This window comes from Marmota marmota, unplaced genomic scaffold (assembly GCF_001458135.2).
Source record: "Marmota marmota marmota unplaced genomic scaffold, marMar, whole genome shotgun sequence".
NCBI classification, from domain to species: domain Eukaryota; kingdom Metazoa; phylum Chordata; class Mammalia; order Rodentia; family Sciuridae; genus Marmota; species Marmota marmota.
In genome coordinates this window covers 450,300-467,495 of record NW_026000139.1, presented here as the reverse complement: position 1 = coordinate 467,495, position 17,196 = coordinate 450,300, and the positions used below count along the sequence as shown (strand labels likewise).

The 17,196-nt window shown below is 42.8% G+C and overlaps 2 protein-coding genes across 2 annotated transcripts in view; one reads left to right on the top strand and one right to left on the bottom strand.

Annotated features, from left to right (window-relative positions):
• The window catches only part of Srsf9 (serine and arginine rich splicing factor 9), a 7,105-nt gene extending 6,752 nt beyond the window's left edge, over positions 1-353 (bottom strand). The window contains 2 exon segments of the mRNA XM_015505169.2: positions 54-144; positions 147-353. Of these exon segments, the coding sequence (XP_015360655.1) occupies positions 54-144; positions 147-240 (185 nt within the window). The 5' untranslated portion in view covers positions 241-353.
• A 156-nt stretch (positions 354-509) lies between these two features.
• The window catches only part of Dynll1 (dynein light chain LC8-type 1), a 31,630-nt gene continuing 14,943 nt past the window's right edge, over positions 510-17,196 (top strand). Inside the window, exon 1 of the mRNA XM_015505172.2 lies at positions 510-770. The gene's annotated coding sequence lies outside the window, so the exon portion shown is untranslated. The remainder of the gene's footprint in view (positions 771-17,196) is intronic.

Genomic DNA, 17,196 nt, shown 5'->3' with positions numbered 1-17,196 from the left:
GGAGCGCGGGAGGGGGCTGGGCCTGCAGGCGGGCAGACCCGCGGGGGCCTCACCGGGGGTCCTCGAAGCGCACGAAGGCGAAAGGCACGAGGCCATGCCGGTTCTTGAGCTCGATCTCGCGGATTCGGCCGTACTTGTAGAACAGTCCTCCAGGTCCTTCTCGCGCACGTCGGTCGGAAGGTTTCCCACGTAGATGCGCCCGTCGCCCTCGCCGCCGCGCTCGTCCGCCCAGCCCGACATCCGCACCGCCCGACGCCGCGGGCCCGCCGCAGCCCACGTCGCGCCGCCGCCGCCGCCTCAGCCCGGGTTACCCGGCAGCGTCCCCGCGGGCTCCGAGGCGCTCAGCCGCACAGCATTGTGGGAACGCGGAGCGGAAGCAAAGGGGTCCCAGGCTAAAGGAATTTCTTAAAGTGGACGCGGCCGCGATGATTACGCATGCGCGACTGTCGGCGCCCCCTGTAGGTGCAGGTGGGTCTCCGAGACGCCAAAGGTAGAGCAGTTAGGGTTCAATCCTCAAATGCAGTTCGTTAACCCGCTGCTTGGATTGAGCGAGAGACTCCCTGAGCCTCGATTTCTCCCTTTGTAGCGCCGCCTACCTCACAGGCCTTTATGAGCACTCCCTGAGGTGCCGCGGGCACGCTCGGGATCGGCGCGCAGCTGTCACTCTGCGTGCCGGGCGCTGGAGGGAAGGATCCAGGCCCGATCGCAGGCCGACCTGCAGCGAACCGAACGAGTCCCGAGCGGTGGGCTGACGCGGTCCTCAGCCTCAGGTCAGTAGCCCTCTGGCCCACCCTTTGCTCATTTAACAGCTGCTTAGACCTGATGGTGTAAACCGTAGGTGGTCCTTAGATCTTGGATTTGTGGTTGTGGGGGATGAGGGTGTAAAAGATTACATGAGAACTATCACAGCCATTACTGTTAGAATGTTATCTGGTGATTTGTGCTTTGAATCTTTACCCAGGAAGGAGGGACACCCCCCCCACCCCGTGTTACAGGAGAGAAAACTGAAGTCTCAGAGTGGAGTCAGGATTAGAATCTAGAGCTATGCCCCCTATTTGCATCCTGAGTGCAAATACAGAACCCAGCTAAACTCCCACCTTGCAGTTCACATTCAAACCCTTTAAAACAGAGCATTGTAACCTGGGACATTATAACTGAGGACTTGTGCCAGACATGGTGGTGCATACCTGTAATCCCAGCAACTGGGGAGGCTGAGGCAGGAGGATCGAAAATTCGAGGTCGGCCTCAACAATTTAGCAAGGCCCTAAGCAATTTAGAGAGACCCTGTCTCAAAATTTAAAAATAAAAAGGACTGAGGATGTGACCCCAGTACCAAAAACAAAAACTTCAACTGGGGTGTTCATTTGGTAAAGCACTTGCCTAGCATGCAGTTCCTTGGTTTGATCACCAAAGAGAAAAGAAAAGAAAAAGAAACTGTGGTGGCTTGATGGATGGACAAAATAGCAGAATGTTAACTATGGACTCTAGCCAGTGAGTGTGTGGGTGTTCACTGTACCATTCTCTCAACCTTTCTGTTTAAAATTTTTCATAATAAAATATTGAAGGAGATATGAATTTTTTTTTCTTTCTCTCTCTCTCTCTCTCTCTCTCTCTCTCTCTCTCTCTCTCTCTCTTCCCCTCCCTCTGGTATGGGGTTGACCTCAGGGATGCTCTACCACAAAGCTACATCCTCAGCCCTGTTTAGTTCTGTTTTTCGAGACAGGGTTTTGCTAAATTGCCCAGGCTGTCCTTGAACTTGTGATCCTCCTGCCTCAGCCTTCCAAGTAGCTGGGATTATAGGTATGGGCCACTTCCCCTGGTTGAGAAAATTTCTTAAAAACAGACTCCATTAATGCTAGCAGTATCAAGGGAATAACGTCAACATTTAGTCAGAAGGTTGTTGATTTCTGGTTATGCCACTGAGCCTCTTTTAAAAAGCTGGGCACTGTGTCACACACCTGTAATCCCAGAAACTCAGGAGTATGAGGTAGGAGAATCACAATTCCGTTCTTAGGAGACTCTGTCTCAAAATGGTCTGAGGGTATAGCTCAATGGTAGAGTGCCCCTGAGTTTAATCTCCAATACTACAAAAACAAAACAAATACAACAACTAAAATAAGTCACCCACAAAGTAACTACTGAATAATGAATAGTCATTTTCCAAGGCAAATTAATAGTGTACATGAGTTCCTGATAATATGCATATACTATATATATATATATATTTTTTTTTTGGTACGGGGATTGAACCCAAGAGCGCTTCACCACTGAGCCACTTCCCCAGTCCTTATTATTTTTTTATTTCAAGACAAGGTCTTGCCAAGTTGCTTAGGGCCTCGCTAAGTTGTTGAGGCTGGCTTTGAACTTGAGATCCTCCCATTTCAACCTCCTAAACCACTGGGATTACAGGTGTGCGACTCCATACCTGGTTTACATATGTGTGCGACTCCATACTGGTTTACATATACCTTTGATCTTGTAATTCTGCTTGAAAGATTTTATCATTAAAAAAATCTACACAGTAATTATGTATATTTATCATTGTATTCTGTGCAATTAAAAATTAAATTCCTGGTAATGAGAGTGGTTCAATACAATAACATCAAATGTTGTCTAGTTATTAAGCCATATTTTTAAAATATTTTATTAGTTGTTGATGGACTTTTATTTCTTTATATGTGGTGCTGAGACTCTAGCCCAGTGCCTCACACATGCTAGGCAAGCGCTCTACCACTGAGCCACAACCTCAGCCCCAAGCTATGTTTTTTTAATTTTATTTTGTTTTGTTTTTTTTGGTGCCAAGGATTGAACCAAGGGGAGCTTGACCACTGAGCCACATCCCTAGTCCTTTTTATTTTTTATTTCAAGACAAGTTCTTGCCAAGTTGCTTAGGGCCACGCTAAGTTGCTGAGGCTGTCTTTGAACTTGCAATCCTCCTGCCTCGGTCTCCCCAACCACTGGGATTATAGGCAAGCACCACCACACCCAGCTAAGCCATGTTTTAATATGATATTAAGGTCACATTAATTTTAGTTAAAATTAAAGTGAATTAAAAATTGTGCTTAAGTAGGAATGGTGGTGCACACCTGTAATCCCAGGGATTTGGGAAGCTGAGGCAGGAGGATCTCAAGTTTAAAGCCAGTTTTTGCAATTAGCAAGGCCTTAATAAGCAAGTTGGTGAGACCCTGTCTGAAAAAATAAAAAGGGCTGGAGATGTGAAAAAACAGTGCCCCTGGGTTTAATCCCCAGTAACACACCCCATCAAAAAATGTCTAATATGTATACATGTAAATATATATTCTGAAAACATCTAGTAAACTGGTTAATACCAGTTGTCTATAAAGAATCCAACAGTGTTGGGCTGGGGTTGTGGCTCAGTGGTAGAGCACTTGCCTAGCATGTGTGAGGCCCTGGGTTCAATCCTCAGGACCACATATAAATAAATAAAAATACAAGTATTGTGCTCATCTAAAACTAAAAAAAAAAAAGCAACAGTGGAAGCCTGGGCATGTAAGTTCAGTGGTGGAACATGTTCCCAGCATGCATGAGGTATGGGTTCAATCCCCACAACAAAACAAAACAAGCAATCAAAAAAAGCATGCCACTGTGGAAACTTTTCACTTCATTTATTTTGATGGGAGTAGGGGGTGGGGGGCAGGTAACCCAGAGGCCCTCTACTACTAAACCACACCCTCACCCCTTTTTACTTTATTTTTAGACAAGGTTTTGCTAAGTTGCCCAGGCTGGTCTAGAACTTACAATCCTCCTGAGTCATTGGGATAATAAGTATGTGCCACCAATACTGGCTGAAACTTTTCACTTTAGATGACATACATTTCTGTAGACTTTAAAGATTATTGCAACTATTGCAACTATATTCCATCTTCATACACTGAAAACAAACCAAAAAAGGAAATCAAATGTTATAAAATGTTCTCTCAGTTCTAATACAATATATTTGCTGCTTGTTACAAAAAAGTGTAGAAAAAAAATAACCTTCCAAATAATTTGGAGATATGTCTTTCTTTTTCTTTCTTTCCTTTTTTTTTTAAATTTGTGAAGAAGTCGGACACAGTGGCACCACCTGTAATCCCAGCAACTCAGGAGGCTAAGGCAGGAGGATCATAAGTTCGAAGCCAGCTTATGTTCTCAAATGAGAACATAAAAAGGACTGGGGATGTAGCACACTGGTAAAGCACCCCTGGGTTCAATCTCTGGTACCAAAAATAAATTAGTTAATTTGTGGAGATAACTCTTGATGATATTGATTTCTCTAATTTTATTCTTTTCTGTATCAAATTTTATCTAGCATGTACTACTTTTGAATTTGAAATAAAAATAAATGATTTCTAAATAAAACATCAGACTGCGTGTTATATTCTGGATTATGTATTGCCTCCAACTGCTCTCTGCTGGGCTTCAGAAAGCAAGCAGAAAAGATACCTAGCCAAATATGATTTTGTGTGTGTGTGTGTGTTCACTGGAGATTGAACCCAGGGCCTCACACATGCTGGGCAAGTGCTCTACCACTGAATGCTGCATCCAGCCCATTTTAAAATTTTATTTTGAGACAGAGACTCACTGAATTTCCCAGTCTAACCTAACCTATTCAGTTTCCTGAGTAACTGGGATTACAGATGTGCACTGCCATGCTCACCCCAAATATGATCCAAAGTCTAAGTGTGCAATCTTCTAGGAGCTTACCTATCCTAAAGGCATCTCATAGTCCATATGCCTTCTCATTTTTAGGGGTGTACGTAGGTGTGATAATACCATTCTCATTCCTATCACTCCTGTTTAATTATTGCCTGTATAGATTTTTTTTTTTTTTAAGAAAAGTGTTGGACTGGGGTTGTGGCTCAGAGGTAGAGCGCTTGCCTACATGCATGAGGCACTGGGTTCAATCCCCAGCACCACAAAAAAATAAAAAATGAAGATATTGTGTCCACCTAAAACTAAAAAATAAATATTAAAAAAAAAGAAAGTGTTGTTGGAGTCAATTGGGCAGTCTCCTAGGGAGAGAGGAGCTAACTAAATGACCTATAAGACTCTAGGTGGAAGACTGCTTACGAATAGTAAGAATAGTAACGACTGAGTGCATTATATTGTGCAAAATCTTCTGAAGGGGGTTAGTTACCTAGCACAGAAGATGCAGGATGTGGCAAATTCTTGGATTATAAAGAGAAGAGCTACATTTGTTAAGAGGCATTTATGGTCATTCTTGAAATTCCAGAGGTGAATTTTGTTCCTCTGAATCCAGATACCGATTTTTTTCAGGTGAGAACACAAATGAGTACAAAATTATGACTTCATGAACAAAGGGTTCATGGGCTCTATTCTCTGCTAAAGCCACAGATTCTAGTCAGGAATGCCATTTTGAGCATTTGTTCATCAAGTTATTCAACATCTTTGAATACAAACTATAATTTAGGCCCTGTTTGAGACCCAGGACATGTAGTAATTAAACTCTGTCCTCAAGTTCTATATACAAGGTGCTATTCAAAGTCATGCAGAATACAGTTGTGATAGGGGGTAAATTGCTTGAGACCATGGTAGAGGGCCATCTGACAATGTCTTAGAGATCCTAAGGAAAGGTTCCAGGAGGAGATGTGTAGGCTAAATCCTTTTTTTTTTTTTTTTAATTCAGAATTGAACCCAGAGTGCTTTACAGCTGAGCCACATCCCCAGTCCTTTGTGTTTTTTATTTTGAGACTGGGTCTTTTTTTTTTAAATATCTTTATTTTATTTTTTATTTATATATGGTGCTGAGGATCGAACCCAGTGCCTCACACTTGCTAGGCAAGCGCTCTACCACTGAGCCACGACCCCAGCCCGAGACTGGGTCTTACTAAGTTGCTTTGTGCCTCACTAAATTACTGAGGCTGGCCTCGAACTCACAATCCTCTTGCCTCAGCCTTCCAAGTTGCTGGAATTACAAGTGTGTGCCACCCTGCCCAGCTTAGGCTGAGTCCTAAAGGACTAGTAGGAGTTAACCAGAGGAGAAAAGGGAAGGGCATTTCAGACAAAAGAATAGAATGAGTGATCACCCAGATAGAAGAAAATATCACAGGCCAGGTGAAATCCCTCTACCCTACCCCTGGAGATATAGCTCAGTGGTAGAGTGCCTGCCTTGCATGCATGAAGTCCTGGTTTCAAGCTCCAGTACAAAAATACTTAAGGCATTTGGACTCTGCTGAGAGCAGTGCATATGCACTATAGGATTTTAAGGAGTTATAATGGGTGGAGAATCTGTCAATGGGAAGTGACAGCTAAGAGGGTTGGAGAAATAAAGTGAGGAGGACACTGGGAGCTAATTTGACTGGGGAGCAGCTGCAGGATAGCAGAGGAAGGGAATGGAGCAAGGGGGAGATGTGACTGCAGCTGCCATTATGGGGGAACCTATGAAAAAGGGAGGAATGGTTTAGGGGACTGCAATAGGAAGCACACTATGTATTTATAGCATAAATTTCCCTCCTGTGACTTCAGAGATACTGTTGTTTAAAATTATCTACATTATCTATAAACGATTTTGGAGTTGGATTCTTAGTGCTCTCAGGAATATGCCAGTGTGCTCAGATTAACTGAGGGGTGAATACAGAGTAAGTCAGGGATATCCCCAAATGGCCCATTGACTAGCAGGTTACTCAGGAAAGTAACAGGGTGGAGTTGCAAGACATCCGAGTGGTTACTGGGAGACAGTGGCTGTCTTCCAAGTATGAGATGCCCATGGCCTGATGTCAAATGATAGAGCCAGGTGTGGTGACATACACTTGTAGTATAGTCTCCCAGCCACTTGGGAGACTGAGGCAAGAGGATCATAAGTTTGAGGACAGGCTGGGAAACTTAGTCACACTCTGTCTCAAAATAAAAAATAACAAGAATCAAAAGGGACTGAGATGTGGCTTAGGAGTGGAGTACCCCTGGTGGGTTCTATCCCCAGTACAGTGATGGAGGTAAAGAGATACTAAGGAGATGAGAGCTCTCAGAGAAAAATCCCAACTTGGAGATGGATTGGACATGGGGACTGAGAAAGGAGGAAATGTCCAAGTTGATTCTCAGGTTTCTGGCTTGGCGAACTGGTTGGGTAATGGTAACATTCTAAGATGGAGAATAAAGAAAGCAGAAGAATTGATCTGTAGGGGAGGAGCTGATCTTCAAGAGTGGATAATGATAAGTTCAGATGCGTGTGGAGAACATAAGGAAGGGTAAGGAGGTTTAGTGGCTTTAAGCTCTATGTGCCCTCTCCACTGAAAACATAACTCCACATGTATGAGTATGTCAGGATAAACCCAACCACTATGTGTAACCATAAAGCTCTAATTAAAAAAAAACATAACTTCAGGTATACAACCTAATGATGATGCCAGGCATCCCTTGATAGGGAAAATCCTTGATTTAAAATATATGGGACCAATGGGCTGGGGTTGTGGCTCAGGGGTAGAGCACTTGCCTTGCATGTGTGAGGCACTGGGTTCAATTCTCAGTGCCGTATATAAATAAATGAATAAGATATATATATATATATCTCCTATATAGCCTATATATTTATATATATATAGCGCCAAGCCAGGCATGGTGGTGCATGCCTGTAATCCCAGTGGCTCAGGAAGCTGAGGCTGATTGCTAGTTCAAAGCCAGCCTCAGCAAAAGTGAGGCACTAAGCAACTCAGTGAGACCTTGTCTCTAAATAAAATATGAAAAAGGGCTGGGGATGTGATTCAATGGTCTAGTGCCCCTGAGTTCAATCCCGGTAACCCCCCCAAAAATATATATATGGAAGCTTAATAAATATTCATCATTCCTACTAAAATAATAGGAAAGGTACCAATGGGCTTTTCTCAGATTTAACCTTGGCCTACTGGGCTGGGGTTATGGCTCAGTGGTAGAGTACTTATTTAGCATGTGTGAGGCACTAGGTTAGATCCTCAGGACCAAATGTAAATAAATAAATAAATAAATAAAGGTATTGTGTCCATCTACAACTAAAAAAAATTAAAAATAAATTTTAAAAAAGGTCAGTAACTGTCAGGCATGTTGGCGAGATTGAGGGAGGATGGTCGCAAATTCAAGGTCAGCCTCAGCAATTTAGTGAGGCCCTAAGCAACTTAGTGAGACCCTGTCTCAAAAAATAAAAAGGACTGGGGAAGTAGCTCAATGGTAAAACGCCCTTGGGTTCAATCCCCAGCACCAAAACAAACAAAAAGAGTCAATAACTGCCAGAGTGGTAGCCCACATCTGTAATCCTGAGGCAGGGAAGATAAAAGTTTTAGGCCAGCCTCAGAAACTTAGTGAGGCCCTAAGCAATTTAGCGAGACCCTGTCTTAAAATTTTAAAAAATTTTAAAAATAAAATACAAAGGGCTAAGGATTTAGTTCAATGGTAAAGGGCCCTAGTACCTAATCCCTACTCCCCACCAAAAAAAAAGGTAAAAGACATTTCCTTCCTACAGCCAACCATTTACTGTACCAGAGAGTATGGCAGTGCCCATTTAAAAACAGAAACAACAAACAGTTTACACCTGCTTTAAAACATCCTTCAAACCTGCCCATCTGGTTTTTTCCCTTTCCTTGTAACATGAGTCTCCTCTGGCATCCCAGCAAAATGTTTCCTTCCTCTGTGTTCAGGCTGTCATGAGCTTCTTCCAGACCTTGGCCCTTGGCAACCGTAGGCAGAAGGGGAAGTGATAAGGAGTGGGAAAATGAGTCATCTCAGAGAAGCTGGTCCAGGCTGGCAGGGAAAGCAGGACTAGGTTACTGTGGAATGTGTTCCTGATCACAGCAGCCTGGAGACTGTTCTCTGTCATGTGCCACTATATTTATTATGAGATGGGGCAAAATAAAACGTTTCTGGGTTGGGTGTGGTGGTGCACACCTGTAATCCCAGTGGTTTGGGAGACTGAGGCTGGAGGATGGTGAATTCAAAGCCAGCCTCAGCAATTTAGGGAGGCCCTAAGTAATTTAGGAAGACCCTGTCTCTAAATAAAATATAAAAATGGCTGGGGGCCAGGTTGTAGCTCAATGATAGAGCACTTGCCTAGCATGTGTGAGACACTGGGTTCGATCCCCGGCACCACATAAAAATAAAAACAAATAAAGGTATGGTGTCCATCTACAACTAAAAAATATGTATATATATATGTATGTGTGTGTGTGTGTGTGTGTCTATGTATATATATATATATGGCTCAGGATGTGGCTCAGTGGTTAAGAGCCAATTCAATTCCTGGTACCAAAAAAAATAAAAAATAAAAAACTTGGGCTGGGGGTGGCTCAGTCATAGAGCCCTTGTCTGTGTGTGTGAAGCCCTCAATTTAATCCTCAGCACGCAAAAGAAGATAATAAATAAAATATTTCTGGAGAGCTACATAATAACTGAGCTGTGCAGGGGAGGAAAGGGAGAAGCAGAATTGGAGATTGGGAGAGTTTGGAATGGGGAACAGGGAGCTTTAGGGAAGCATGTGCCAAGCGTGGGAGGATGAGAAAACAGAGATGGGAAAGATAATTCAAGAAGATTTGCAGTGTGTTGTGAATATAATTCCCCTTTGGTGGTTTCTTCAGAGACTGCAGAAATCTTCAACATTGTTTTTCAATTATTTTTAGATAATGAAGGAAATGAATTTTTTTTTTAATGTGGCCAAACAGGTGGGAAAACAAGGGCCTGGTTTTATATGAGGTTATTTAAAGAAGTGAGCATACTGAATTTGTAGCAGCTTGGTTGCTCTATTTTTGCAAACTTGTTATATTCTGAGATGTTTTCAACTAGCTTCCCCCCCCTTCCTTTCCCCCACTTTATTTATTTGTGCATTTATTTTCAAAGAACTTTTCCTATCTGGGCTTCTTTTTGTTGGATTCATGGGTTCCAAGGATCAGGAATTGCTATCTCCCTGTTCTCCTAACCTTTAACTCCTTTACCCTGACCCTGAAAACTTATACAAGTTATATAGAAAATAATGTACCAGAACAGATAGTCTTTTCATTCTGGGGAGAATATCCATGCAGGGCTGGCCAATAGAGCCCTCTACAATGATCTGAAATATTCTCCATTGTATCCACTATAGCCACTGGGCATTTAAAATGTGGCTACTGCAAACCAGGCATGGTGGTGCACACCTGTAATCCCAGCTACTGGGGAGGCTGAGGCAGGAGGATCACAGATTTGTGTCCAGCCTCAGCAACATAGTGAGACACTTAATAAGATGTTGTCTCAAAAAATAAAGAGGACTGGGGATGTAGCTCAGTGGTGAAGCACCCCGTGTTCAATCCCCAGTACCCCCCCCCAAAAAAAGTGGCTACTGCAACTAAAATACTGAATTTTTAAAATTGTACTTCATTGTACTTACTTAATTTGAATTTTACTATCAAATATGCCAGTGACTACCATTAGGACAGTATAGGAGTTCACTCACAATTGATGTGTCTTTGGAGATTGAATGTACTGGAGTTTGAACCCAGGGCCTTACGTGTGCTAAGCACACACTCTACCACCTGAGCTTCTTTGGAATTCATTACCAAAGGTCTATAAACCATGCTTCCACTACCCTTAAGAAAAGGCCAAGAATCACTAGGAGCAACTACTGTGGCACATAGTGAAATAGGAATTTGGGGGTTAAAAAAAAAAGGAGCCAGATATGGTGGTGCACGCTTCTCACGCAGTTTGGGAGGCTGAGGCAGGAGGATCACAAGTTCAAAGCCAGCCTCAACAATGGTGGTGAGGCTGCTAAGCAACTCAGTGAGACCCTGTCTCTAAATAAAATTCAAAATAGGGCTGGGGATGTGGTTCAGTGGTTGAGTGCCCCCTGAGTTCAATCCCTGGTACCCCCACACAAAAAAAAGAAAAGATACTGAGTTCCAAAGAAAACAAACAGGAACCATTTCATTTGATAAACAGGAAACACCCATGAACATTGAAATGCAGAAAGGGCCCAAGAACAGTTGAAACCTTTGAGTGACCTAATCCATACCCTCGGACCTTGGCCTTGACCCCACCATGTCCTTGCCTGAAAAAAAGAAAAGGAAAAAAAAAGAAAGAAACAGAAGGGCAATTTGCAAATGCAAGGAAAACTGGTAGACATTGTGTGACTCTGCCCCGACCCCACCTGGAGTCCAGTCCCTAGCAACTGTCCCTGTATAAATTATAACACCCCACAACTACTATAGTCTGTTGTCTCTCCCTCTGGAGATGGCCAGCCTTCTCCCTTAAATAGGTAACTACTTTCCTAAATAAACTGTCTGTACTTTTGTGTGTGTGTATGTGTTGCTGGAGGTTAAACCCAGGGCCTTGTGTACTGAGGCAAGCCCTCTACAAACTGAGCTATAACCCCAGCCCCACTGTCTATACTTTTGACTGGCACGTGCCTTAATTCTTTTCTGTCATACACACCAAGAACCCCACTGGGTCCTGCAGTGAATTCCCCTTTCTCTCAGTCTTTTTTTTAAAGATTTTTTTAAAAGGTGGACACAATATCTTTACTCTATTTTATTTATGTTTACGTGGTGCGGAGGATCGAACCCATGCCTCACATGTGGGAGGCAAACACAATACTGCTGAGCTATAATCCCAGCCCATCCCCAGCCCTTTTTATTTTTTTATTTTGAGATAGATCCTAAATTGTTTAGTGCCTCCCTAAATCGCTGAGGCTGGCCTTGAATTCGCGATCCTCCGGCCTCAGCCTACTTATCCACTGGGGTTACAAGCTTGCATCACCATGCCCAGCCCTCAGGGCCCTCTTTGGAGACATCTCTTCTCCTTTGGCAATAGTAGGTGCTTATTAGCCTGGCGGTGGCACCCACCTGAAATCCCAGCAGCTCTGGAGGCTGAGGCAGTAGGAATCCTGATTTCTTTATTTTTTTTAATATTTATTTTTTAGTTGTAATTGTACAGAATACCATTATTTTATTTAGTTTATGTGGTGCTGAGGATCGAACCCAGGGCCTCCCACGCACGTACTAAGCGCTCTACCGCTGAGCCGTAACCCCAGCCCCCTAGGATCCTGATTTCAAAGTCAGCCTCGGGCAAGGAGGTCCTAAGCAACTCAGCAAGACCTTCTCTCTAAATAAAATATAAAAAAGGGCTGGGGGATGGGCTGAGATTGTGGTTTAGTGACAGTGCTTGTCTTGCATGTGTGAGGCACTGAGTTCAATCCTTAGCACAACGTAAAAATGAATGAATGAATGAATAAAAGTATTGTGTCCATCCAACTAAAAAAATTTTTTAAAAAGGGTTGGGTTAAAAAATATTAAAAACAAACAAATAAAACAACCAAACCAAAACAAGCCTGTTACTCAATCAGAATAAAGATTTTCTTACTTTGAAAAAAAAACCGGGGGGGGGGACGGGGAGGGGGAGTTGGGGATGTGGCTTAGTGGTAGAAGCACCCCTGGGTTCAAAATAAATAAATAAAATTAGGTGCTTATTAAACACCTGTTGATTTTATTAACTAGTATATAAAGAAGAGTTACTTTAGCTCCAGAAAGAGGGAGCTGTGGTACAAAATGACAAATGGGTTCCTCAAGTTCACTTTTATGTTTTTCTTTGTAAATGTTTTTTTTTTCTAAGCCCCATATTCCTCCCCCTCAACCCAAAACTTTCCCCTAAACATACTCCATTCTGTCACATCACTTGGAGACTTACTGTATGACACAGCAAACCGGAAACACAAGCAAAAAAGTAGAAGATAAACAATGCTAAACTTTTTTTCCTAAAGATTACCCAGGACCTCACACGCTATACAAATGCTCTGCCACAGGATCAATCCACAGCCCTTGTTAAAATTTTACTTTGAGACAGCGGCTCACCAAGTTGCCCAGCTGGCTTCAAATTTGCTATCCTCTTGCCTCAGCCTAAAGAGTAGCTGGGATTACAGGCATGCACCACAACACCTGGCTAAGTATGTTTTTTGATGCAACAAAATGCTGCATTTGTTTAATAGAATCCTCATTTTTCTGGACCCAAATCAATTTTGTACTAGGCAGATTATTAATGAACTATATCAATATAATTTGGTAATGGCAGTTCTAAGTCAAACACATTCTTTAAATGTAAAAAACAAATGTGAAGGGCTGGGGTTGTGGCTCAGGTGTAGAGCCTTGCACGTGTGAGGCACTGGGTTCTGTCCTCAGCACCACACAAAAATAAATAAATAAAATAAAGGTATTGGGTCCACGTATAACTAAAAAAATGAATATTAAAAAAAAAAAAAAAGACCAAAACCATAGCCAGGCACCATGGCATTTGCCCAGCTGCTGGGGAGGACCAAGCAGGAGGATCTCAAATTCAAGGCCAGTCTCAGTAACTTAGTGAGACCCTGCCTTAACATTAAATAAGTAAACAGATAAATATAAAGATAAATAAGTAAATAGATAAATATAAAAGGCTGGGAATAATATAAAGGGCTCAGTGGTAAAGTATCCTTGGGGAGAATAAAAGACCAAAACCACCTGTGCAGATATGAAAAGATCTTCAAGATATCCATGGAACACCTCCTGTGCGTCCTGTGCTAGATACTAGGGACCCAGCAGAGGAGGTGACAGAGTGTCTATTCCCTGGAGAGGGCCCCATCTCTTTCCACACCCTTACCTTGGCCTTCAAGATTTGCCTCCAACAGTTTCTCCTCACTTGGTGCCACTCCCCTGCCAGGTTCTGTAGGATCTGCTGGAAGCCTGTGCCTCCCTTCCTCTGAGCCTTGGCATGGCCTAGTTCCTCTCCCTAGAACCTGTTTCTCTCTTGCCTCTGCCTCCCCAGTCTGCCTGGCCAGGCTCTCCCAGACCTTCACTTATTGATGTCAGTGATGCCTAGACCTTTGACCCAATCTAGTACTTTCCCCTCAATTTGTGCCTATGAAAGGCCTGTGTACCCCAATGCTCCTTTATTATCTTCAGAGTATTTTTGCCTTTTGATTTTTCTAAACACAGTCTAGAATCATTTTATTCAGTCTGTATGATATCCTGTTGGCATTTTAATTAGAATAGTATTTAAATCTATAAATTTAGACAGGGAATTATTTTTTTTTTGCATTATTTGACCATGTTATCCAAGAACTTGGTATTCTATCCCATTTAAAATTAAAATAATTTGATTTAGCAATTTTTTTTTTTGTACCAGGCATTGAACAAAACAGGAGTGTTTCACCACTGAGCCACATCCCCAGCCCTTTTTATTTTTTATTTTGAGATAAGTTCTCCCTAAGTTGCTTAGGGCCTTGGTAAGTTGCTGAGGCTGGCTTTGAACTTGCAATCCTCCTGCCTCAGACTCCTGAGTTGCTGGGATCAGAGACTTAGCACCATCACACCTGGGCTTGATTTAAAAATCAAATATCTTTTAAAAATATTTTTTAGTTGTCCAAATAAATAAACACATAAATATTTTTTAGTGATCAATAGACCTTTATTTCATTTATTTGTATGAGTTGCTGAGAATTGAACCCAATGCTTCACACATGCTAGGTAAGCACTCTACCACTGAGCCACAACCCTGGCCCTAACAATCTTAATTGGCTTACATAGGTTGGTTATTTCAAAGTTATTTTCCTGGAAAGATGGGGGACAGAGAGACAGAGCAATAGAAAAATAACTGGTTAATATCAGGTTACTTTTCATAATTTTTTTCCTAGTTATTACTATGTGTGTGTGTGTGTGTGAGGCTGGGGATTTAACCCAGGGCTTTGTGCAAGCTAGGCAAGTGCTCTATCACTGAGCTACACCCATTCTGATTTTTAATCTGTTCTGCTTGGGCCTAGTGCAAGAGTGTGGTCCAAAACATTTTTTTTAAATATTTTTTAAATTGTTGATGGACGTTTATTTTATTCACTTATTCATATGCAGTGCTGAGAATCAAACCCAGTGCCTCACACCTGCCGGGCAAGTTCTCTACCACTAGGCCACAACCCCAGCCCCCAAAACAATTTTTATATAAAAATTGAGGAACATATAGTAGTCAAGGAAAACTTCTAGATTTCTTTCCTGAGTAGAAATGGAGTAGAAAAATGGATTGCTATTTACAATGAGAAAAACTGCAGGATCAGCAGGTTTGGGATTGAAGCAGGTCTGTTTTGGGTGTGTTAGGTTTGAGATGCTTATTAGACATCTCAGAGATATTCAAATAGAACTTAGAAACAAGGGATGGTCATTCAGGGAAGAAGGACTTAGAAACAAGGGATGGTCATTCAGGGAAGAAGTTTGGGATGGAAATTCAAATGTGGGAATCATGAATATAGAGATGGTATTTAAAGTTATGGAGACTACCAAGGGAGAGTTTAAACAGAGAGGTGGCCCAGTAAAGGAAGACCTGGGACACTCCTTACTTTTGGTCTCAGAGAGAAGAAGTAGAAGAGCTAGGAGACTTCGAAGGAACAGCTAGTAAGTAAAGAGAACTGAGAGTGGAGGGGTGGGGGTCCCAGAAGCCAGGCAGGGTCCCTCAGTAAGCTTTAGAGAGGAAGAAAAAAAACATGACAAGTATGTCGATGAAGGGCACTGAAGATGGCCAGTGTATTTAGCAGCACGGTGGTCACTGGTGACATAAATGAACTGTTTTGGGGCAGTGGATAAAAGGGAGAATAGGAGGAGCCAGGTGTGGTGGCACACTCCGGTAATCCCAGTGATTCTCAAAGCTGAGGCAGGAAGATCTGAAATTTGTGGCCAGCTTCAGCAATTTGGTAAAACCCTGTCTCAAAATAAAAAGGGCTGGGAAAATAGCTCAGTGCCCTTGGGTTCAATTCCTAGTATAAAACAAACAAACAACAACAACAACAACAAACAAACAAAAATAAGAAAAACCTGATACTATGGATATATATGTACACACACACACACACACATATAAGATATAGTGTATATATATATATATATATATATATATATATACACACACACATATGCATAGAAAAATATTGATTTAGTGCAAAATATTGTTATCTCTGTATAGTTAAAATTTATAATCTTTGTGTTCTGTATATTCTAGAATTACATTTATTATTTTTGCATTCTTTAATAAAAATTGGTTATCAGGGGGATGGAGACTTAGCTCAGTGGTATAGTACTTGTCTACCTTGCACAAGGCCCTGGGTTTAATTCCCAACACCCCCTAAAAAAAAAAAAAACTGATTAGTTAAGACTTCTGTAAATATTCCACATTGTGGATTGGCCATCAAGTCTAAGAACAGCCCCAGTTGGTTGCACTAATTACATTATTTTACTTTATTTCCTGGCAGTAAAGGGCCCATAAATCCAAGGGGACGCTGATTTATACGGACTGAAATGGAAAATAGTCAGAGAGGCACTGTCCACCCCACCTGGCACCCCTGCTAATGAAGTCATGCAGCACCTTTGAAGCTTCTGCAGGGAAGCAAGTTCTGGAAGAAAACAGACTTTTATGTCCAGCCTTATGCTCTTTCTTTGTGATCCCCAAATGACAAGTTTAGGGGTACCAGGAATTCTGCTTTTAATGAGAACAACTCCGGGCACCTCCTCCTCACCCCAAGAGAACCAGGCCTTGCAAAGGCTGCTGACAGTGGGGGGCTGAGACTGAAGCAAGGACCTCCTTCCTCCCTGGAGTTTCATCAGGCCCTGCTGACCCACGCTCCTCAGGGGATCTCTGATCACGTGGGCCCCACCTGAAACCGTAGGGCAGCTGATGGCTCAGGATGAAGTCCTTGTGCCTTAACCAGGCTCACAAGCCCCAGAAGGTCTCACTGATGTCCACCCTCGGGCCTCGTCTCTCCCACACTCGCCCAACAACTTCTCTGTAGGCCAGGTGGCCTTTTGGGCTGCCAACCTCCCTCCGGTATCAGGCCCTTGAACACGCTGGTCCTCAGCCTCCCTGGTGCCCAGGCTAGAGCAGAGCCCCCAGCAATGGCCTCTCTCTCCTTTGTTGCCTCTGACACAACTGTAATCACCTCCCGTGTGCTTCCTTGTTCAAGGGCTGCCTCCCCCTGAGGACAGGAGCATGTGTGACTAGTTCCCTTCCATGTCCCTAGTACCTACATGGGGACTTTATTATATCAAGAAGGTGCTCAATAAATGTTGGGGAAAAAAAGCGACTAAGAGGCGGGGTACAAACTCTGAAGCCCGTCCTCTAAATGGCCCAAGCACCTCGGCAGGAAAAAGTCAGTCAGTACTGGGACTCCCCTTGGGAAGATGCCTAAGAAAGTGCATCTGAGGCAAGCACTCTACCCACTGAGCTATATCCCCAGCCCAGGGAAGT